Source organism: Nannobrachium achirus (genome assembly GCF_963921795.1).
Source record: "Nannobrachium achirus genome assembly, chromosome: 12".
Taxonomy (NCBI): domain Eukaryota; kingdom Metazoa; phylum Chordata; class Actinopteri; order Myctophiformes; family Myctophidae; genus Nannobrachium; species Nannobrachium achirus.
Window position 1 is genome coordinate 48,905,935 of NC_137832.1, and position 19,286 is coordinate 48,925,220.

Sequence of the window (19,286 nt, forward strand, 5' to 3'; positions counted from 1 at the left end):
CTGTGGAGGCACCACTTCCTGACACCGCCATTCCAGCTGACATCGTCATTCCTATTCAGGTGACTATGATGGCTTTTTCTTTCTTTCTTTCTTTCTTTCTTTCTTTCTTTCTTTTTTTCATTCATTCATTCTTTTTTCTTTCATTCAAAATACTACTTCTGCTATGTAATCATCTTGGTTTGTGCAAATTACTTCTGGCATAGTACTTATGCTTCACTGTGTTTTCAACCGTTAATTCTCTTCTCCGTCTTAGCAAATTCTAAAGTGTTGATTTATCTCTGACACTGGATGTTTGTGCATTTATATAGGTGGAAAAAGAGACCATAGGAGGAGAAGAAATGCAAAAAGACCACAAAGAGGCCGCCCCAGAAACGCACACAGAACACGAACCAGAGCAATCTGAACCAACAGCTCCAGAACAGCCCCCAGCAGAAACAGAACCAGAACCAGAACCAGAACCGGAAGCAGAACCCAGCACAGAGGCACCAGATCACGGGGAAGACTCTCCTCTCGCTGGAGACGATAAGCAGGAGGAGGCGCAAGAGGCGGAGGTTGACGGCACGCCCTCGGGGGAGCCCCACCCTCTGGCACCTGCAGATGAAGAAGGCACAGAGAGATTCTCGGAGCCTTCTGAGCATTCCGACGCCCTGGACGGACGAGATAACACAGAGCCAGCCGCATCCATGGAGCAGCAAATAGAAGAGCCCGGCAAAGAGGAAATCCCTGAAACAGCAGACACAGAGAGCAGAGAAACACAGCCAACAGCACCTGTACTCTCAGATCAACCGGCAGCAGCAGCGGATCATGCAGAGGTCTCTCCTCCAGAAGTCCACAGTGAGGAGCAGCAAATAGAAGAGCCCAGCAAAGAGGAAATCCCTGAAACAGCAGACACAGAGAGCAGAGAAACAGAGCCAACAGCACCTGTACTCTCAGATCAACCGGCAGCAGCAGCAGCGGATCATGCAGAGGTCTCTCCTCCAGAAGTCCAGGGTGAGGAAGCAGCTGATCCTGGCAGCGCTGCCGAGGATCTTCAGGAGCATGAAGAGGGGACGGAGAAAGACGCAGAGGCCCACACAGAGCCAACAGCGGAGACTCACCCTCTGACACCTGTGAGCGATGAAGGCAGTGCAGAGAGTCTCCCAGAGCCTCTTCCTGAGCACCGTGAAGCCCTGGACAGCCAAGATAGCCCGAGCAGCACAGCCGCATCCGCTGAGCCAGCCCACGATGGAGAGATCCAGCCGGAGGAGGAGGCTACGGAGGAGATCACCCAGCAGCACGAGGAGCCCGAGCTTGTCAAAGGTCTGCCAACTGACGGCCAGAGCCAGGAGCCATTGGAACTGGAAGTCCCTGACGTGAAACAGTAACATACCGAGCGGAGAAAGAGAGAGAGCCCTCTTTGCGATCGAGCCTGCTCAAGCTTCAATTACACGCCAATTCCACAGATGAGTTTCAGTGCGTTCCCAAGTACAGTAATAGCCCTACAGCTACAGTATGCAACTATGCAAGCTAAGCAATGCGAATGGAAGATCAAATAAAAGAACAGCATGATAAAAGGCAAAATCTGTTGTGATGTTTTAACTGATAACCTGGTCCAGCTGCTTTTATTCAACACACATTCTCATAAACAGTGTCTTTAGGCTCTTTTCGACTACAAGACCTAGGTGAACCACAGTTCGCTTTCTGATAATGTTGTCAGAACCTACTTTTAGGGCCTTGCTCAGGAGGTGGTAACTAACCCTGCATTTAGGGAACCCAGAACTACAGAATTATACTTTCAAAAATGTTTCTAAACTAGCACAAATGGCAGATCTACAAGCTCACATGTGTCCTTGAAGAAGGCTATATTTAAAAAAAGGTTTCCGATTATAATGAAAACGGAAACATAACAAAACAATATAATAGAACCTCACAGTTCCAGGTTATGGAAGATTCTGGGTTACCCTTCGTAGTCAAAAAGAGCCATTTGTTACAGCCATTACAGTATATCGTTGTTGGGACGAAACCTCTTATCTCCATGTTCTAACTTTTGGTGTTTTTATTTATAAATGAATGCCCTACTTGATCATACTACAGTGTCACACCAAATCATTAAAAGTGGCAGATCCACAAGCTTGAAACGAGGCGCAAAGCGACTCGTTAAGATCTGCTACTTTTACTACGGTACTTTTGGAATTTGAATCCTGAAAAGTAACACTTTTGGACATATGAGGTTTCCACCCCGACAGAGAGGATATTATGTCTGTGGGGGTTTCACACAGATTCACACAGGCACACATATACATTGAGTATAATATTTGATAATGTGATTAATTATTGTGCTGGTTCAGCTGAAGTGGCTGTGACAGGAACGTGATTCTGTGCTCCATATTGTGTTGTACATTTACACAGCCGCACATTAGTGCAGTTCCACATGAGCAAAGTCGCCCCAGGGGAAAAACTGGCATAAGTGTCATTGTGCTGTTGCTATGGCATCCCATGTCTCATCATACCAGTCGATACATAATCGTTCATGTAGATGGCTACACTCACTGCAGACAATGAAGCCTGTTTGATGTACAGTACAGCATTGTAGGCCTATCACTGTAATTTAACCACTTAAACCCTATTAAAGATTGCTCAAAAATAGCAGATTTTTGAGAATTACAATAATACAATACAATAAAATAAAATAAAAAAGCACAAATGTTACACAGATTTAGGGGGTCAATTTCATTTAGGGAACATATAGAATATTTCTCCTAGTAGATCTTCTTTTGCACTGTATGAGTGGTGCTTCATTATAGCGTTCAGACAACACAATAAACCACATATATTTCTGCTCTTTCCAGTATGCAACACTAAACATGTTCCCTGTCTGTAGCATTTTTTGCTTTTTAAAAAAAAGAGAAGGCCTTATTTGTAGATAAATGAATTTAAGGCTTTTTATAGGGACCAGCAGAAACCCTCTGCCAGGGTGGAAGTGGTTGAAGAAATGACACTATTTAGCATCACATTCCATGCTGTGTGAATCTGTTCCAGTTTATTGTAGAACAGCTGCCAGTGTTTGTACTCCAGGCTGCCAGGCGTAGCGGTCTCACCCGGTATTAAACCATTTGCAAACCTGCCATCCAATCACAATATAACCGGCACACAGGGGCGTCACACCAAATTCTGGGCCCTGGGTACAAGGATTCACTGCGGGCCCCCCATGAATGTTAACTATTGAAAAATAGCAGATATACAAGCTCACAGTGAGCTTGTAGATCTGCTATTTTTGAAAAATCGTGAAAATGTGTGCAAGAAACCTATGTCAAGGACCCTCAAGATGATATGTATTTGGCCACGGACCCCGATCTCAAAATATTTAGTTCCAGGGACCCCCAGAAGCAAAATTTGAGTTAGAAATGTTCGCTTAAAAAATACATATATTCAAAGATTTTCACATATTTTCACAACTTTTCAAAAATAGCAGATCTAGAAGCTTGCAGCGCGGCTTGCAGCGCGGCACTCGGTGCCGCGCCGTGAGCTTGTATATCTGCTATTTTTCAATAGATAAAGTTATTAGGGCCCCTTCACCTTGGGCCCCAGTAACTCAGTCCCACTTTCCTACCCCTTGTGACGCCCCTGCCGGCACACCCTGGCCACTTGGACTCAGGCCTGAAGGTAGCGTGGTTTTGAGCCAAACGGCACAGCTGTGAATCCACACCGGAGATAATGGCAAGAGATTTTTATTGCATCAACCAATAATACAAAGACATTTTTCACAAAAGTGGGCAGGAAGGCAAAACGTCTGGCCCAAAAAAAAAAAAAAAAAAGTAAATACATTCTCCATCAAAACCACACACGCACGGCCGCACGCACGCACTCATTCACTTCTCATTTGCACGCACAAATACAAAACAAAACATAACAATTTTGTAAAACCTACAGTATGATGCTGAAATTATGTTCTGAATTCTGGATTGGTATGAATATTTACATAAAGTATCTCTGCACACAAGCCTCCACTCCATCTGATAAAAGGGGCGACTTTCATTGCTTTGTTAAATGGCATTCATGATCTTAAAGGAAGGGCCTCGTTTTAAAAGCTGGATTTTTTTTTATAATGTGGGGAATAATAACACTTATGTTATGATTCGGCATTCCCATAAACAATAAATATGTTTTATGAAGGTTGGGAAAGGGTGTTTGAATGGCTAAATATGCCACACCCCGACATTCATTTGAGCAGTTCTGGGATGTCAGGAGAGGCAGTCCACCCTGATAAATCCATCTAAACTCCCAAGAAACAAATACAAGGACACTTATGTCATCATTATACATTGTATTCAGCCTTTTACATTACAGAGCTTCCAGAGCACTGCAAATGTTTCTGGTTTTGAATGCTAGACATTTACAATGTTCATTTATTAGGCCAATACCTCACTCCATTGGTGATGTCATCACTCACTGACTGTGCAGTTCCATTCTGCTACCTGCAGGGTCCACTATTCAAAACTTCCCACTTTAAGTCACTTCCATGTAATTATATGATATGGACCAGTATGTAAATATCAGAAGCTGACCATCTGTTATTTAAATGATCCTCTCTGCACCGCGAGGCATCGTGTGCTTGTAGATCAGCTATTTTCACTAGTTTTGTGCGACAGTCTTGTATGATGAAGCAGGGCTTTACTTTACAAAAGAAAACATACAATTTTGAAATTTGGAGATACAAGGTTTCTGCCCGACAGTGACGTTATAATACTACATCAGTGACACACTGAGAATATGATGACTTTTAATATAGGCCTATACTATATATAGGACTATCACAATGTCAACAACAATGCTTCAAATGACATATATTAATGTAAAAATCGCATTTTAAATTACTATCATATATCTTACACTTGCAAAATACCACATCTCTAAACCAGTGGTTCTCAAGGTGGGGTCCGGGGACCCCCAGGGGTTTTAGAGGTATTCAAAAGATCTTAAAAGTCCTTAAATAGAAATGTGCAGATACCCTGTATACACTTTAGAAATGTGCAGATACCCTGTATACACTTATACTGTAATATGTTGGTTTGCTTACCGTTGAGTGATGAAACAATGTCCTACGTTAAGCTAATCATCTGGGGACACCCCCCCCCCCCCCCCCCCCCCCCCCACACACACCCCAAAATAATTTGAGGACCCCCTCCTGGGGGTCCCGACCCACATGTTGAGAACCACTGCTCTAAACAACACGAAGCTAAAGGTAACAGGTTTCACCCCTGTCCCTCGACTGTGTTGGCCGCTCCACCATGCTCTGAGGAGGCGGATGAGGGCTAGTATCTTTTCCTTTACGACGGCTAGACCATGGCGGGCTCCTGTGGCCTGGGGGCCTCGGCCTCCTGCATCTCCCCTCCCTGCGGCTGCCCCTCGTTGCTGAACAGGTAGTAGGGAGGGGTCTGCCGCGCCTCGATGATGAGCACCCCCTCGGGGGAGAGCGAGGCGAACACCGTCAGGGGATCCACATCTGTCGGAATCCTGCAGAGGGGAACGGCACAGAACAGGTGGGTGAGAACGATAAGTGAGGGACGAATAAACAGGTGGTGCCTTATATACAGCACCGGGTTCACAACCTGTGGATCTGGACCCCCACATAGTTTTTTTTGGGGGGGCCCAGATTACAGTGAAGAGATTTTTAAAACCTAAAGATAAAAATAAAAAAGACCTTTACTGCATCAAATGTAATCAGCAAAGTATGCTATAAAAACTGGTGAAACATTGGTCAAAATGTCAAATGATATAAGAAAGAGGCAAAAAAAAGAAAGAAAAAAAAGAAAAAACACGATCTACAAACTTGCATGTAGTTTGGCTATTTTCACAATATTTATCTGTGGAACCGAGTCAAACTAAATGTAATGAATGCCTCAACTCAAGTGAAGTGCAAGTGCTTGTCAGGGTGGGGTGTCCCCAGTTCAAATGAATATTTTTGGGGGTCACAGCCTGAAAAAAAGGTTAAGAACCACTGCCTTAAAGAACTAGCATCTGGTTTACGTAAACATTAATAGAGACAGCAGGGGCAGGGTGGGAGACGGTGAACCATTTTTTTTGGCTGGCTGACAAACTGTATAGATGGGGGTGGCATTTGTGTACGTGTAGGAGAGACGGAGAGACGGACAGAGAGAGAGAGCGGTGAAGAGTTAGATGACAAACTGCAGCCGAACAGCCTAGAGAAATAGCAGAGGCTGCCTGTTTAAGGTCAAGCAAAACGCTGGCCTTTTTTTCTCTCGTATCAGAGCAGCAGAATAATATATGAAATGCCCAGGGGATTCGATTGACACCTTGTCAATGCCAATAAACAGCCTTCAGTCAGAAGAACTGGATTTTACCGGCATATTCTCCACATACTGTAAGGATTTAGACTGTTGTTCCTTGGCTTGCATCCCATTCTAACATAACAAAGACATCTCACAGCCAGGAGATGAATTGTAAACCATTCTCAGGAAAAAAAAAACATTTGTTGCTGTCGGGGGGAAATGATGTGTATTTCCATATCGTTATTCCATGGTAAAGAGCAGGTGTGTTTTCAGGTTGAAGAAACAAGAGTCTGCTTGCAATTATACTGAGATCATTTGTGGTGCAATGTGTTAAACTGTCGTCTAACAGACAGACACAACATCTCATTTCCAATCAGATGCGTTTATTCCTGTTCTTCCTCCTACATCTCTGACACTTTTTCGTAAATGGGGAATGAACGTGTTGTGAGTGGATTGGTATAATTGGCAATCAGTAGTGAGCTCAGTATTGATTGAAACCAGATGAAGCTGTGCTGCAATAATTAGCTAAATGAAAGGACTGGGTTCAAACTTCAAACCAATATACTATTCTGCAAAGCTGGAGAATATAATTATGATCTAACGTCAATATTTCAATAAATGCAAGTTATACCACCTAAAGTGTTGCTTTCTTCCCATAATAACAAAGCATAATAAAGGTATGATGATAATAATAACAGTAATACTGAACATATGGGTGCGTGCTTTCTACCCCTTTTTCTTCCCCATTTAGACGTTGCCAATTAATAGCAATAATAGTGAACATATTTGCTTTCATCAGCCCTTTTTTTCTCTCTCCAATTTAGTCGCTGCCAATTAATGCCTCCCCACACACATTTCCCATTTGTCACTGCTGTGTTGTCACACCTACTGATGAACAGCTTTCAAGGTTAAAAGGTAAGACTTGGAAAAACAACTGTCTACTGTACTATACTTATACTTTTTCTTACATAACTCTGTATTTGCATATCGTCTCTGTCAGGCGGATACTTCATACAGTATGTCCAAAACGGATACTTTTCAGGATTCAAATTCAAAAACAGCAAAAACAACAACAACAAATTTGCGCCGTGCTTTGAGCTTGCCGTTCTGCTACTTTTTATGTTGCAACTATATAGGCCAGAGGTTCCCAACCACCGGTATGCGGACCGGGGACGGGACCAGGTAAAGTAATGTGTCACTCTGCAAGTTTAGGATTTCCACCTTTCTAAAATCAAGTCAAGCCCAACTGATACAGACCTTTTTTAATCATCCTATCCTTGTTGATATAACGACATTTAGGTCAATGATATGATATCTAGTGGTATTAATATTATATAAATAGCAGCCAGTCATTGACTGGCAGTCAACTTCTGTGCTTTGGTACTATTGATGTGCGACTGTCTGTCGGACAGAAATGTCCAACACTGATCTACAAGCTAAGAATGTTGTGAGGCTGTGAGCTTGTAGATCTATTGGCACAGAGGGAGCCGTGTCATTGTTTAAAATGATGACTCGCATTTCACACTGACATTACTCACTGCAATTTAATTACACCACTCCATGAGGGAAGAGCACACGCATGCGCGCACGCACGCGCGCGCACACACACACACGCATGCACGCGCGTGCACACGCACGCACACACACACACACACACACACACACTCACACACACACACACACACACGCACATGCACACACTCTCAGAGTTTGGTACAAATGGAATGGTTTCCATAATGCAGGCAGGGTTAAATGAATGCTCAGGATTGTGTAGTGCAGAGTCAGACCAGATCATCATACTCTGGTCTTTGTCAGACAACATGGCCAAATACGGGCGCTGCTGGAGTTTCCATCCAAGCTGCCAAGTGTCTCTGGGTGCAGACATAAACAGCCTGGCTGGGAGTCCACCTACTGTAGTGTACCCTCCATTTAATTACACTGCCCTACCACCCCACTGACAACTACATGTCAGATGGTGACATATGAGAGAGAGAGAGAGAGAGAGAGAGAGAGAGAGAGAGAGAGAGAGAGAGAGAGAGAGAGAGAGAGAGAGAGAGAGAGAGAGAGAGTCCCTCATCCACCTCAGCTCATTAGAGCAGACACATGGAGAGGTTCAAAGATAAGACAGATATACAGTAAACACACCAATGCACAGCCCCAAGTTGAAACAGAGAATTTAACAGGAGGGGAGTTAAATTTGGTCCTAACTAAGGCTCGTGATAAAAATGGTACCATTTTGTTCTAATGGGGTGGCATAGCTCAGGGGTAGAGAAACCGTCATTAGAGCACGAAGGGTTCCCAGTTTGAATCCGGGCTCCCCCTGAGTTAATGTCGAAGAGTCCTTGAGCAAGACTCCGAACCCCTAGTTGCTCCCAGTGAGCAGGTTGGTGCCTTGCATAGTTTCCTCCGCCTTCAGTGTATGAATGTGTGTGTGAATGGGTGAATGTAATGCACAATCTATGTAAAGTGCCTTGGATAAAGGCGCTATATAAATGCACCATTTACTCCATCTGTGTCTCATAGGAGGGCTGTGGACACTGCAGACACCCGCCTACCAGTAACATCATCATTAGGCAGTTGTTGTTTTTTTTCTTGACTTAAAATGTTTATTTCTATGTGTATGCAATAACAATGCAAACCATTATATCATGCCAACTTTCCAGGAATAGAAAGCTATTAGCTTGGATTCCCCATTGATGATGTCACTGGTAGGCGGGTTTCTGAACTGTCCACATCCCTCCTCTGAGACACAGAGTGAATAGACAACATTTTAACATTATTGTAATGAACATTAGCTAGGACCAATTATATGAGGATAGGTTGAAAATGGGTGAAGTCGTCCTCTATATATTAATGCTGTTTCATGTAAGAAAGCTACCAGCTTACTGCCTGCCTGCTACTGAACAGCTCTGTGCCGACTAGACACCTCAGAGCTGCGGTCGGTGGTCCCCAGAGGTCTGATGTGCAGGCCCACGTATCAGTGGGCATGCCCTGGCATCTGACAATCTGAGCTATCTGTCACACTAGGGGCGGGTGTCACAAATGGTGTTAGTCCAGTGAATTATTTCCACTAGACCTTACCCGTTCGAATATATGAGCTGCAAACTCTCCTTTCTTTTCTTTTTGTTGTGGAATGATTCCGCCCTCTACTGGGCTGTATTGGTCACTGCAGTATAATGCATTTTGTGACTGAGTGACTGAGTGACTGACCTCATCTCTAAAATTATATGTAGGATTGACAAAATCAATTCTACATTGCTTAAAAGCTGTTTCGAGAAAAATAATGTACTCAATTCAAGGTAAAGAACCTCTAAGAGAGGCCTTGTTTAGAACTGGCATTTTAAATAAAAGTACGCACACATGCATTGCATACGTACATACACACGTTGCATCACTTGCCTGCATTACGTCCAATACCTCTGCCTCCCGTTCTGTTTGTAACCGTTTAAACAGGGTGGTCCCCATATACTTCTGCCAAAATAGCCAATCTACAATCTCACATCATGTGTTGTGAGCTTGTAGATCAGGCAGCAGTGGCCTAAAGGTTAGAGGAGCATGCTTGTAACCAAAAGGGTCCCAGTTCGATCCCCTGAACCAGCAGCACCCCACCCTCAACACCCCAGAAGTGCCCTATAGGCCCAAGGGCACTTCTGTGGTGTTGAGGGGTGGGTTGGGGTGCCCAACTGCTCCAGTGGAGCTGCTCAGTGGCTAACAGCGTACTGGGCAGTTCCCCTCGTATACAGCATACCTAACCTGGGCGAATAAAAGTAATGTTCACCCCAAGAATAGGGACGCTAGGGTTCACGTAAGGCGCCTAAACTGCAGCAGAAAGTTGCCAGAAAGTTTCTGACAAAGTCAAATCAGTCAGGTGGTCCATAATGTGGGACTGAAGCAGAACCCTTATCTGTCCGGCGTGGAGAGAGTTTGTTTATCTCTGACCAGCACTCATTTTATCTCAAACATTGATTTTGTACAGCTGCCAAAAAACTATCCAATAACCCCTATCCCCCACCTCAACCCACCTGGGGATGCTCCAAAATGGCTTTAGGTTGCTGTTAGGAATGCTGTTTTGTGTAAAACTGTGTGTGTGTGTGTGTGTGTGTGTGTGTGTGTGTGTGTGTGTGTGTGTGTGTGTGAGTGAGTGAGTGAGTGAGTGACTGACTGAATGAGTGTGTGTGTGTGTGTGTGTGTGTGTGTGTGTGTGTGTGTGTGTGTGTGTGTGTGTGTGTGTGTGTGTGTGTGTGTGTGTGTGTGTGTGTGTGTGTGTGTGTGTGTGTGTGTGCGCGTGCGCGCGCGCGTGTGTGTGTGCGACTATGCACGCGTGTGTGTGTGCGCACAAGAGAGAGGCCACCAAAAGGGTCAATGGATCTCTACTAGTCCTTCAACCTATCCAGTGCATGTTTTATGCATATATGCACGCACGCACACAAACAACCCCACACACACACACACACACACACACACACACACACACACACACACACACACACACACACACACACACACACACACACACACACACACACACACACACACACACACACACACTAGACAGATGGAGTCCAGCTTTATTATGGGTCTCTCTGGGACAGGGACAGAGACAGAGTGACAAACAACAATGTGCCCACAAGCACTGAATGACAAAACACCAACACAGGAGGGAATACAGATAAAGCACATTCTGTCACCGCTCTGTCTGGTGTCACCTCGTAGTTGTACCTTCACCCTCACCCCTGACACACAGTCACACACCGTACAACCACTGGTTACTAATTGACATGTTTGTGTCTGCGCTTGCATAAGAAGACCATCTTCCACACACTAAAAGGACAACCAGGTTTGACTCAAAGATACCAGCCACAAAGGTTGAATCCAAAGTGGGTAATTCGTTTCAGTCTGTCAAGTTGAAGTATGTGTTTTATAAATATTTAATCAATGATAACCAAGTATAAGAGCTTATATGACGAAAGAATAATAATAACACTGGGGACTGTGAGAGCTTATCACCAAAAAATAACTACAGATAACTACAGATAATAACACAGTTTGTCTTTTCTATTTCCTGAAAAGTAATGGTTTATGTTTAGGACATACCCGGCCCTATTTTCGTCCATGCCTTACCCCTTATCCCTAAACTCTTTTGCATTTTTTACTATTTTGAAAAACATTTTTAAATATATTTAATAGCTGATCTAGATCGGCTATTGAAGTATTTTAAAATATTTTGAAAATAGTAGAGAAAAAAAAGGAAATGAAGTTTGGGGATAAGGGGTAAGGCATGGACAAAAATATAGCTTATCTGTCGGGTGAAACAGTTTTCAAGATTCAAATTCTAAGCTCGAAACGTTGATGCTTCTGTGTGACGCTGTAGTATGATCAAGTAGGGCATTGATTTATGAAAAAACAGAGGGAGAGAGGTTTCTGTCCGACAGTGACGATATGAGCTTTAGCCATGCAAAGGAATGTGTATTCCCTCTCCACTGCACTCCATTCAGTCCGTTTATTTACGTATGAAAGTCAATTATTTATGTAGACCCAGCTCTCTCTCTCCCCTATCTCTGTCTGTCTGTCTGTCTCTCTCTCTCTCTCTCTGTTCTATCCATCTCTCGTTTAAGGTTTCGCTTAACCGGAGCGCGCGGGCACGATCCGAGGGCTTTCCAATTATAGGGTATTGCGATAGGAAGTAGTGCAAGGCTATAGCGTGGCCCAGCTGCTTACCAATTAGCCGACAGGAAATTAACGGTCGCTGGTGTGACGCGCCTGCGAGACGGTGGCCCGCAACAGCGATTAGCACCGCTGTTTGAAGTCCTCCCACCGTCCAATTAAAGTGGCAGACACTGGGGATGGCGGGATGGGATTGGTTTGCGTGAGTTGCATTGTGTTAGCGTGGGTTCTCTGGCATACAGCTGTCGCTCTGCTGTACTCTGCCTCGACATAGTGACAGATGCAACTTGTTTATCTTGATCTAATCTTAGTTTCATTTATTATTATTTTATATATAAAACCTAAAACCTTTCCACACTGTTGTGGAGGTAAGCCTGCAAAGTTGCAGCAATCTAACCACAAGAGTGAAAGAAATGACCCTTAAGGCTCCCACTCTGGATTTCACTTAGTATATAAAGGATAAAATGAGTCAATGTGATTTCTTTGTAAATGATAAATTGTGCATTTATATAGCGCTTTTTATCCAAAGCACTTGACATAGGCACCAACCTGCACATCGGGGGAAATTAGCGGTTCAGAGTGTTGCTCAAGGACAACTCTGGGGGAGCCCGGGATCAAACGGGGTCCATGTTCCCCAGGTTCTATGTTCCCCACAGGTTAACCAGCATTAGTTTTACTGAGGTTAGGGTTAGGGTTGTTAGGTTTAGGTGGTAAGTGGGGAACATAGAACCTGGGGAACATAGAACCTGGGGAACATAGGTATGGTCCCGATCAAACTGAAATCCTCTGGTTCCCAACTGGCCACTCTACCAGCCACTCTACCCCTGAGCCACTGCCGCCCCATTTGTCTAATGCTAGGAGTGGAAATAAAGTGAGATGGACCTGTAAATGAAAGAAAGTGCAGCTTATCATTCTTTACAACAACATTAGACTGACTGTAAGTACTCACTGTATCTTCTTTGTGAAATTCTTTGTCACTATTCCTCCTTCCTCTTGCTTCTCTTCATGTTTCCCTGTAAAAACACAACGAAACAGTGTTAACATTCGGTGGGTATATGGCCGTCTAACATTATGCCAGAAAGTTATTCATCTCACGCTGTACAATTGGGTTTCATTTTACAAAGCCATAGCTCAGGTCAATGGAAATGAAAAAGGTGCTCACACGGGCCCTTTAAACACCAGATAGGCCTAACGGCCAACACTAGAATCCTCTATTAAATCTATCCCTTGCTCTGCTACGCACGGAAATGAGAATCTTTTGATGGTATTGAAATCAAAGTATATTTAATTTGTTAGAAATAAAGTTTCCCATTGCCCAATCTCATTTCGGCAGTTAGTACTAGGGGTGGATTCCATCCCCAGTATAAAAGAATGTTCTACAGAGACACCAGTGAGTCAGACTACAAGTGAAATGATATGAGTCAGACTACAAGTGAAATGAATATGATGATGAAATCCACATTCCTTCCTTTTGGCCTCTTCCAGAACTCCCTCAAAGGAGCACACATAGTTTGGTGGAAGCAGGGAGTAGGACTGCCTCGATTATGATCAACAAACGATTGTTATTCATTTAATAGTGAAAATAACACCAGCAGATTAGCTATTTTTGCGGTTTTCGCATGCCATCAATGTAAAATGAAATATAATACAGGGTTAAGTGGTTGATCAGACAAATCAATTTAGAAGATTCTAAAAGAATATATTGAAATGTTTTGTGTTGATTCGTTGATAAGAAAGTTTGAACAATTATTACAAAAAAAGGCATCTTGATTAAATATATTGTTGTTGGTTCTATATGTCAGTTTCAATAATATATGGGTTTTTGCACAACTCAAATCAGACTACAAGTAAAATGAATAATGATGAAACCAGCATTCCTTCCTTTTTGCCTCTTCCAGAACTCCCTCGGAGAAACACACAACATGTTTGATGGAACAGCTAGAACTGGAATGCCCCCAAGTTAAAGGCCTCATGTCCCCATGGCGTTGTTGTTTATATGGGCTTATGTTAGCCAGCCAGCAGCTGCTCTGGGGCTGCTGAATATCAGGGCCGCTAGCATGCCAGATACTACCCCCAACCCCCTTCAGAGCTTCAGGCTTGGCTATCTGCTACCCCTCACCCCCTCACAGACGTGTCTGACCCACCCTACCCCAACTCCCATCCAAAGTGCTGGACAACAACGACTAGAGCCATGGTCTGGACTATGTAAAGCCCCCCTCCCCCCCGCCCGAGAACATATCGTTGATGTCGGGCAGAAACCTCCTATCTCCATATTCTAAATGTTTGTGTTTTCCCCCCATAAATGAACGCCCTACTCGATAATGCTAACTACAGCATAACACAAAATCGTCAAAAGTAGCAGATCCGTCCGTGAGCTCGAAACACGGCACGAAGTGGCCTGTTTTCAGCTTGTAGATCTGCTACTTTCGCTGATTATGAATTTGAATCCTGAAACAGTAACAGTTTTGGACATACAAGGTTTCCACACGACAGATATTAACGTATGTCCAAACAAACGTCATCACTGCGATGCAGATGTCAAACACGGTTCCCTCAAGACACTTCACAGACGACAGAAACGTATTAGCGTGACATTGTGAGGGGCTACCGCCCATATGATGTGAAATGAAGTCCAGATTGTGAAATGCTCTTGGAATAGAGATGGCAGAATGATATAGTATTACACTTATACTCCATTGTGTGAGGGAGGGTGTCACTTGCCAAAAAGAACAGATGCATGCGACACCTTGTTATCTTGTAGATCAGTCATAAACTATTCGGCAAGCGACACCGCTGTGTGATGGAGTATTTAGGTTTTTAGAGCTTCTAATAAGTATTAGAGCTTTAAAATGAAGTGGAGTCAACGAGGCAGGCAGGCAGGCAGGCAGGCAGGCAGGCAGGCTTTCCACGGCTCCATGAGTGAATGAATGACCCAACTGGCATACCAGCATTGTGTTTAAAAAATCACACCCGTGTGAACTGAGCGGTGGTTCCCCCCCCCCCGTGTGTGTGTGTGTGTGTGTGTGTGTGTGTGGCCTGGCCTGAACAACAGCGCCCCTCCCTTAACATGTGTGGTCAGAAAAGGTACTGCACCACAGGCTTGAGGCTACATACAGACCCACATACAAACCCACATACAAACAAACATACCTACACACACGGCCACGCTATGGAGACGGTGTGACCACCGCTCAAAAAGCCCCATGCAGTGCTGGCTGGGGCCTTCTCTCCTCTGTGCCCTCTTCTGTCCTGTTCTGGGTATCCCTGGCATTTGCCTGTCTTTTGAAGTAGCCTGCTGGCTCTTTGAAGTAGTCGGTTTCTTTTCTTCAGCAAAATGTGTTAATAGAGCCTCAAAATCAATCAGTAGATCAGCTATTTAGAAATAGCTGATCTACAAGCTCTTTGTTATAAGACAAAGCTGGTGTGCATGATCATATGACCTGATGAAGATCAACTAGATCGAAACGTTGTCCAAATAAAACGTTTTGTACCTTCCTTGGACTTTATCCATTCTGTGTACTAATTCTGTCATTTGAGCACAAATCTTGTATGGGGGTCCCTGACACAAAATATTTTAAGACAGGGGACAGCAGCCAAATACATATCAATTTGGGGGTCCTTGACATGGAAAGGTTTGAGAACCACTGCCTATCAATTCCAGTCAGGTCCATATAGTTTAAACACCCCTTTTTCCAATGGTGCAGTTTAAGTATATTCAATTTTAGCTCAATAATAAATCACCATGATGGAAGATGAATTCAGCAGGCCAGTGGCAGAGCTGTTTGGGAGGCCATAGGGGAAAAGAGAGGAGGCCCAGAACATTCTGACCAAGTGTTTAATGGCAACAACACTGCAGTGTCTTATTTTTAACAGAGACTGACTGTTGTCACGGGCCTTGTGCCTTAAAGCTAAAAGTAGCTCTCATGAGTTCTCTAAGAATCTGAAACAGGTGTCTGAGCCTGCCAACCCCCCTCACAAGACTGTCTGCACTTGCAGTGCACTGTGGCTTTTATATCACTAAGTAGGCTAATACAAGTATCATTTCAAATGAACACATAAAACCTAGGCTAGGGTCATCAATATGGCTATACACGGACAAATGTGTCTGTGGCAAAGACTTTGGTCTTGCACATGGAATTATGTTTTCATTGTTATTCTTTACACACCATTATAATGTTCTTATTTTTATCATAGGCCCCAATTACTGAATGTCAAGTCTCCAGGTATTCTTCAGAAGTATGACACTGATATAATGGAATATTAGGAGTTGAACTAGTACTAGTGGTTTCTCAAATGTTTTATAGGACCCTTAACTCTGAGAGAGTTCAAATGGACCCAAATGGACCTGTATCTGTAAGTGTCAATTTGGTTCCATTTGAACCCTGACCTGTTATCTTATGTAATATGTATTGCCCCCTCATTGTCCATGGCAAAAATGACATTTTTACAAAAATGTCCAACACAAGCATATGGCAATGAACCCTGCATAAAAAGTATATAAGTGGTAAAATTAAGAACCCCCAACTCAGTCTCTCTTACATTACCTACTAACGGTCAAAATGGAACCCCCTGGACCCCACTTTGAGAACCACAGCGCCAGTGCAGTGGTGGTGGTGGCCTTATTTTGTACACAACAACATGGCCCAGGCTCTCTTTTCTCTCTTACCTGAAACTTCTACAAAACCGTCTCTCGTCTTGACGCTTAATTCCTCGGGCGTGAAGCTGTGCACGTTCACGCACACTTTCCACGGCTCTCCCCCGGTCGTGGTGGGAGTGGAGCTGCGGGACGACGAGGAGGGTTCACTGTAGCGGGTGGTGGTGTACACCGTGGGCCCGCCCGGTCCGCCGGAGGACGGCCGCTGGCTGCCGGGGAAGCCGGTGCGTAAACCTCCGCCGAAGGGCGACGCCGCGCCCAGGCGCGTGCTGAGCCGGCCCGGCCGGGCCCAGCCCGGCCAGTCCATGCCCATGTCGTCGGGGAAGGCCGGCAGACATCCGAAATCCTCGTCCATGAACCGAGACGCGAGCTGGTCCCTGAAGGGAGACTGCTCCCTGAACGGCGACTCCGCGAACGGATCCCTGGGAATCCTCTGTCGGCTCCCCATGGTATAGAAGTCTCCCTCTGCCATTAGTCCTTATAACGGTGCGCCAAAGGTCACAGAAACAAGTTATAGACGCGTTATCTGTTCAAATCTGCCCCGTTTAAAGCGATTGCTAAGGAAATATCTGTTTCTAGGCGTTTAAAAGTAAGCCCGGTTTACTATAACAATATAAAAGTTTTATCTCTTTGGAAGTGTTGTGGACTTTACCATTTTACGCATGAAATCACTTTGTTTATCTAAAAACGCGAACACTTGGGAAAAAGTTCTCTGAGAAAGTTCCAAACTGAAAGTGAATAATGACCGTTCTTCAAAGCTGCTTGTCTTTTATATGGTAAGGCAGGTTTTCATTGCATGTCGAGTCAGTGCAAGTGTCCAGAAAGTACTGGGAGGGTCAGGAATCCAGGCGTGCGAAATAGGCATGGATGTATACTAGTCGTGCGATGGTGTCGCGCACCAGCGAACGGTAGCCGATCTACAAGCCCACGAGGCGTCGCCTCCGCGTCGCCTCGTGGGCTTGTAGATCGGCTACTGTTCGGTGCGCGACACCGCCCCCACGACGAAGCACACATTAGGCAACTGCTGCCCAAAGAGACCCTCCTCCCAGTACCCAAATTTAGCCACCTTACGGTGTCATTCACCCCCCACCCCCCGGTCGGTCGCAGTCATATCTGTCCCAAACTACCCCTCCTCCATTCTGAGTTCTGACTCATTGGTTTTATATAGAAAAGGACGCATTGCTTCAGGACAGCTCCAACCGATGGGAAAGAAGACATGACATGATGAGTCCAGCAACTCCAACACGCTGATGTCACGCCGCAGATAAAACATTACAGCTCATGACTCAACTTTGTGTGGATGAACGGTAGGAAGGCTAGTCTATATCAAAACATCCACTCTAACTATGATGCACCCAGTGACCGCATGCACTGCAGGGTGCAACAGCTCGATTATAATGTATATATATAGGCTATATTAATCAATATTTGATCATATTAATTTAAACAAATCTAAGTAAAAAATAAAATGAAAAACGAATATAGTGACAATAGCTTAGACAAACAAAGCTTAGACAATGCTTGTAGATCTGCTATTTTAATTAGATTAATCCAAAAATAGGCCTATATACTTGCAAAGGATTTGTCCAGAACATTATGATTTTGTTACTGATCTTCTAAGTAATTATAACATGCTTTATAATGTGTTATTGTTATAACGCATTAGTGTGTACTATAATTATACAGTGTTATAATCAGATTATAATGCATTTTATATATATTTATAATGCATTATAATGGGCTTTAAAGAAAGGTGGTATCACACATGAAGTAGTGTTTCATCTAATTGTACTTGTCTTGTCTATTGATGAAAATTGGTAGGCTATTCTGTCCTGACCTGAAAATGTTTTTTCTGGTTGATGAGTTGGAGAAATAGGGAGACCCCATACTGAACAGACTCATACATTTATACAACTATGGGAATGTATATGTATAGGCTGGCTGATATGACAATATCACCATTATTTCAATCTTTTTCCTCGATTACGATGAATGAAAATGTAATTAATAGCCAAGAAAGACTATTTTCACAATTTTGGTGTGGCACAATTGTACAATGAAGTGTATTGAAGTGGTTATCAGACCAATCGATTTAGTCTATTCGATTTTTATTTTGTGTCGATTCCTTATCAATATAAGAAATTATATATATATATATATATATATATATATATATATATATATATATATATATATAATTATTATTTCACATAAAGAGCTTCTCGATTATTCAATTAACCTACATAAGCTAGATTAGTTTGGTTACTGATTCCTTTTTTCGGTATATCTTTGGTAAATTGTCTTAACTTTACAGTATACCTTCTATAGAAAAAAAAGAAGAAAAAAAGGCAGCACAACAGTTTCATACAGGACATGACTTTACATTGTTTATTCCAGACACACAGAGGGAGAGGGGGGGTATAGGTCGATGACGGGGACAATTCAATTTCAGGTGAAAACGTTACAATGTGAAGTTCACTGGCACGATGCAGCACGGGGGACAAGCGGTGTGAGAAACATTATGCTTGGCATTATGCTCGTCCACATGGAAAATGAGATAATACGCTTCATTTAACATCAAAAACACTGGTTGTGGATGACCGTGTTATTGAAATGTTAAAGTAATGAAACACGATCGGGGAGAGTTTAACCACTTAAACCCTCTATACTTTAGTAAATTAATACTTATGGCTCTTTTA

General features: G+C 43.6%; 1 protein-coding gene across 1 annotated transcript; it reads right to left on the minus strand.

Annotated features, from left to right (window-relative positions):
- Positions 1 to 3,691: 3,691 nt before the first annotated feature.
- Positions 3,692 to 17,395, minus strand: hspb8 (heat shock protein b8). The gene is made up of 3 exons (XM_080738057.1): positions 16,600 to 17,395; positions 12,883 to 12,946; positions 3,692 to 5,493 (listed from the first exon to the last, which is right to left on the minus strand). The coding sequence occupies exons 1-3, from the start codon at positions 17,057 to 17,059 to the stop codon at positions 5,316 to 5,318; spliced, it is 702 nt and encodes a 233-aa protein (XP_080594183.1). The 5' UTR covers positions 17,060 to 17,395; the 3' UTR covers positions 3,692 to 5,315.
- Positions 17,396 to 19,286: the final 1,891 nt, after the last annotated feature.

What these genes read in the sequence shown, in the direction of transcription:
- hspb8 (XM_080738057.1), bottom strand. Translation starts at nt 17,059, where the DNA reads ATGGCAGAGGGAGACTTCTATACCATGGGGAGCCGACAGAGGATTCCC. An exon ending in CGGTTTTGTAGAAGTTTCAG is followed by an intron (nt 12,947 to 16,599) that starts GTAAGAGAGAAA and finishes GTGTTTTTACAG; the next exon opens with GGAAACATGAAGAGAAGCAA. An exon ending in AATTTCACAAAGAAGATACA is followed by an intron (nt 5,494 to 12,882) that starts GTGAGTACTTAC and finishes TCCCCTCTGCAG; the next exon opens with GATTCCGACAGATGTGGATC.